The following is a 4900-nucleotide window of genomic DNA, read 5'->3' as shown; positions in this document are numbered from 1 at the left end:
GTTGTAAGGAGCTGACCTGTTTTTGTTCATTTTATTTACTCTAATATGATTCGTAGTGACCAGATCGTGTATACGTTCTTCGCTAAGGCAGGTCAAAAGTTTTGCTACGCAGACATTCACGCAATTCTCTAAAACAAGATGTTTTCGTGCTTTGAAAATTTTTTGATCCAGTAGAATCATACGGTGACAGAGACTAGCCTTGAAGAGCCTTGTACTCCTCTGCCGAACAAGGGGGCGTTCGACTCAGGGTTTGTGCCTGTATCGATGAATTCAGTCGAGTTCAAGACTCAGATCCTAACGGTGCATACAACAAAGCCAATTTACATCGCGTGTGTCCAGAAAATGCACTGTGAATTAGGAATGTAAGGAGATATCCACTTTTACTACAGATAGCTCAGCCAAGCAAGGCTGACAAAGGAACTGTTTTGTCCCAATCTCTCTTCGGTTTATTTTATTAGGGTCGGTGGTGTCAATCTGTAAGCTTGCTAAAAAAATCATTTTTCTCCGTGAAAGAAGGTAGCTTGGTACTTTCTGAAAAGTGTGCTAACCAGATTGGAATTAGTCCCGCTTCAGGTCCAGGATCACTGGATGATTTCACAAATAAAGCAAAAGCTACATTATCAAAGGCACCCAAGAAAGGGGAAGCTCCGCCAGGTCAACCCAAACCTGAGGGAAATAAGCCACCTGCCCCGGGTCCATGATATTCAGATGTAAAATTCAGGTGAGACATATCATATTTGGTGAATGTCATCATTTGATCATCAACTTTTCACTGATCTGTTTTTACTCCTTTGAGTGATGCTTGGTCAGAGAATCACAAATTATGGTTAATTTTTCATGCCCAGGTGGCAGAAAAAAATAATGTACAAATTCCCTCAACTTGCAGTTCTACTCTTCTAGGAGTTAAGTGATGATAGAATTGTATTCCGCCTGGCATCATTCTCTCACAAGCCAATTCAAAAATTATAATTCCCCTGTGGGCAATTTTATTCATTTTTCAACATTGCAAGTGGAAAAAGTTTGGATTGAGATAGAATTCAATGCCCTGGATAGGATCCTTCAGAAAAAAACACAAGACAGTCAACTCTTCTCCAAACCAAAACTTTGCAAAATAAAACACAGTCCATTACTACTTGGAAGGCTCTAACTTTGTAGTGGTCACTGATTGTACCGCTGTGAGAACCCTCATGAATATGAAAACTCCTAACAGACATATGCTGATATGGCAAATTGCAATCCAGCAGTACAGAGGCCATATGACTATAATTCATAAGGCAGGAGCCAAACATAAGAATGCGGATGGACTAAGTAGATGGGCATTGCCAAATAACCCAGATATTCCCACGTATAATCCTGAGGATGAGGATATCTTTCCTATCTTGGGGATACATGCATGCAACTTAAATAATGTTTTTTATGACATGGTTCAGAAAAGTTATGCCCTAACCCTAACCCAGTCAAAGCAGCAACATTGCCTCAAGGTCCAGGCAAGAAGAAATAGGCACTAGAGGCCAAGGCGGCTGCGCCGCTGTGGGGCTCAAGACAAATGGTTGTGTTGCTGCACCAGTATACAATTGGAAAAACCACTGGAAAACCCAGAATCAGCTCTGGAATCTCCACAATTAATAAAGAAGCTTCACTGTTTCCCCCATCTTGTTTGGGTATTTATGTAAGATGTTATATGGTTTGCTGTCATTAGGAATTATGTTGAGCCTTTCCTTAATACCACTTGTTTCTTCCAACCGTTGAGCACAGCCCACGCTCATCTCCATCCCAATTAGGTCATAATGCAAGTGCCACCATTGCTTCTTAATCATACTGGTGGTTAGCCATTAAGGTCAATTGTAACACTCCACCAAATTTCTCAGCCAAAACTCACTCCTAAGAACAAAGCTCTTGTAGAATTTGTTGTTACATTCAATGCTTTTGGGCCTATTCTGGCGGTGGTAAGCTAGCCCTCCAGTTTCAACCGCGCCTATTTTTTACACATCAATTCTTTACAATTGTATGTTGGCCGGCGGCTTGACAAGAGAAGCTAATGATCAAATTCCAATCATCATAATTCAATGAAGCAATGTTGTTCCAGATTGGAACACGTGCTCAATGTACTGTAAGCAGCATCTCTTGACCAGAAACCTCGTAAATCAAGCCAAGCCGGCAGGTATGTGCTCGGCCGCTGCGTCAGAGTCCCATTAAGGATTAATTATATTGTGGCTGGGTATATCACATCTTTGTGGTCTGTGTTAACATAATGCACTCCCCTGTGCATTAAGTTCACAGTTGTGGCAATGCACAGCTCCAATCATTATCAAGGTCATCATCTAGACGCTTAGGGCCCAATTATAAACAGTTATCAAAGTTTTATCTAAGTATATTAAATCCACACTTTTGTGGAAATTTGGTTCATGGGTTCACCCTCCCCTTTTCTCAAAAGGCACTGAAAAAGTGCCCATAACACAAAGTTGCTTCCAACTTCAAAGTTCCCCCATTTCTATTTTCAGGCAGAAGTATGTTTGACTTTGCTGCTGTGAAAATTTTATTTTAAGTCCCCGAACATAAATGCACTCGGACTGGTCCCCCAATTCATGAAACACAAATGAAAAGGGACCGGATTTAACCCCCTTGCCTGTTGCAATTGCAAGGGGTTAGAGGGGGGCGAATAGGATGCCACAAGGCAAAAAAATGAACAAATTAATTCTCAGCCTGCGCAATTGCAGCAGGGGAGGGTTTAAATGTGACTTTTTTTTCTGAGGATTGTCCGCTCAACCTGTGCAAACGTTGCAGGGGAGCCCAAAAAAACTTAAACCACTCGGGCCTAATGCAAGTGCAATGGGCGGAGGGGGGTTACTCAGCCTGCGCAACTGCAACAGGGGAGTGAAAAGAAAGAAACCCTCAAGTCCTTGCAAGTGCACGGGTGGAGGAGAAAAAGGACGGATCCAACCCAACCTCCGCAACTGCAAGAGGGGAATTTGATCCGTGAAGGACACACGACAACCAAGGAAGCGCTCTATTTATATTTGTACCGCCTCCCCCCTCAACAAGTATTCAATTTGCTTCCCGCCTGAAACTTAGTACAATCACCGCTTTCGTCATGATAACAACACATCAGACAAGTTGAGCCCACCTCAATCTTCCAAGACTCACCAGATTCAACTGATTTTCTACATACCCTCACCGCTTTCATCACTGTGGTCCCCAAAAAAACCCTCCCACCCCATCAAGCGAGTGTTGCGACCCTTTCAACTGACATGTATGTATGTATATCTGACTTCATCTTTTCCGCCTTATGTATTTGTTTTTTTCCTGCCCTGCAACCGGCCGCCAACAACTCCTCCGGTTCATGGGTCCCAATGGGAACAACGTCCAGCCCCAGGCAGTCTCCCAACTCAGCCCGCTTCCGTCCGGATGGGAGATGCAACTGACGTCCACCCCCCGGGTCTACTTCGTGGACCACAACACCACGACCCCCGTCTGCCAAGCTCCCTTGACCAGAACGTGCCCCAGTACAAGCGCAACTTCCGCAGGAAACTGATCTACTTCAGATCTCAACCCGCCTTGAGACCCAACCCCGGCCTATGCCATTTCAAGATCAGGCAAAGTCACATCTTCGAGGACAGGTATGCTGAGATCATGCGCCAGCAAGCAAACGACCTCAAAAAACATCTCATGATCAAGTTTGATGGCGAGGATGGGCTCGACTACGGCGGCTTGTTTCGGTATGTTGAACCGTTCTCTCCTCCCGCCCCCTTGACCAGGATATTCTGACGTTTGTCACTCTCTCCTACGCCAGAGAGTTTTTCTTCTTGTTGTCACATGAGATGTTCAACCCGTTCTACTGTCTCTTCGAGTAGTCGGCCGGTCTGAAGCTGCAGCAGTAGGTTTCCCCCCGATGATCAGATACATAAATGCTTGGCGTCGGATGGCTGGATGATGTTGATGCGCTTGGCTGATGGAGGCTGGCCGAGGCGGACTGCACCCGATTGCTCGAGCTGTTGCCCGCGCCCAACTGCAAGGCACTCTTCAGACGAGGGACCGCCAGGAGACTGCAGCGCAAGTGGGCCGACGCCCTCCAAGGTGTGTGTCCTGCTTATCCCTGTCCTCCATCACGAGCCTGTTATCTTACACATGCGTTGCTCATCAGCCCGCCTGCCAATCGGCATCTCTCTTTCCTTTTTCTAGATCTGCAGGCCGCCCTTGCCTCGGAACCAAACAACGCTAGCATCTGTGCCAAGTTCAAAGCGGTCAAGGCGCACCTCCAGGTTTGGCATTTTTAGCCAATCGGAAGGACATGATTACCCGATCCTCACGCGAAACGTTTGACCAGAAAGAACCAGCGACGGTAGAACCACCAGCGTCGTCATCGAAGGCATCGTCGTTGACTTCTGTCGCCAGCTCGGATTCCGAAGCCTCCAAGGCCCTTGTTGTCCCCAAGCGCGGCGCCGGAGGGCCCGTCCTCGAGCACCCTGCTACGAGAACTCTTGACGACACACTTCACCTCCTCGGACCCTTTCCGTAGTTTCCTCTGGTCCGATAGTCCCATTCAGCTTATCATAGCAGGCATATATTTAAACATCCTTCTGGGTTATAGCGCATTGGTAGGAATGTTTTGCATAGTCATCGCGCTTCACCAACAGCTTGCTTACATACCAATCACCCCTCCCGCCTTTCACCCACTCCATCTTCTCCAACACCAAGATTGTCAACCTCCAAGGGCTCATGATGACCATGGAGGCCATCGGTGTCAGTCTTTCCAAGGAAGGACCCCAAACGGAAGGCCGCCGAGGACGAGGCCAAGTTCAACACGCTCTCCGCCACCGCCATTGCCAACTCCGCCAACCCCCAAAGCTTGAGTAGTGCAAATACCCTTGACCAGGCCTCGACGCCGGCGATCGCCGCCAGA

At 46.9% G+C, this 4900-nt stretch overlaps 1 protein-coding gene across 1 annotated transcript; it reads left to right on the top strand.

Moving 5' to 3' along the window:
* Nucleotides 1–3252: 3252 nt before the first annotated feature.
* Nucleotides 3253–4516, top strand: PtA15_9A396 (uncharacterized protein; the record flags this gene model as incomplete). The annotated part of the gene is made up of 5 exons (XM_053172599.1): nt 3253–3716; nt 3791–3847; nt 3956–4074; nt 4180–4259; nt 4325–4516. 5 exons carry the CDS (start codon nt 3253–3255, stop codon nt 4514–4516), a joined length of 912 nt encoding a protein of 303 aa, XP_053023824.1.
* Between the last annotated feature and the right edge of the window lie 384 nt (nt 4517–4900).

This window comes from Puccinia triticina, chromosome 9A (assembly GCF_026914185.1).
Source record: "Puccinia triticina chromosome 9A, complete sequence".
In the NCBI taxonomy this organism is placed as follows: domain Eukaryota; kingdom Fungi; phylum Basidiomycota; class Pucciniomycetes; order Pucciniales; family Pucciniaceae; genus Puccinia; species Puccinia triticina.
This window is presented reverse-complemented; position numbering and strand designations above follow the sequence as displayed.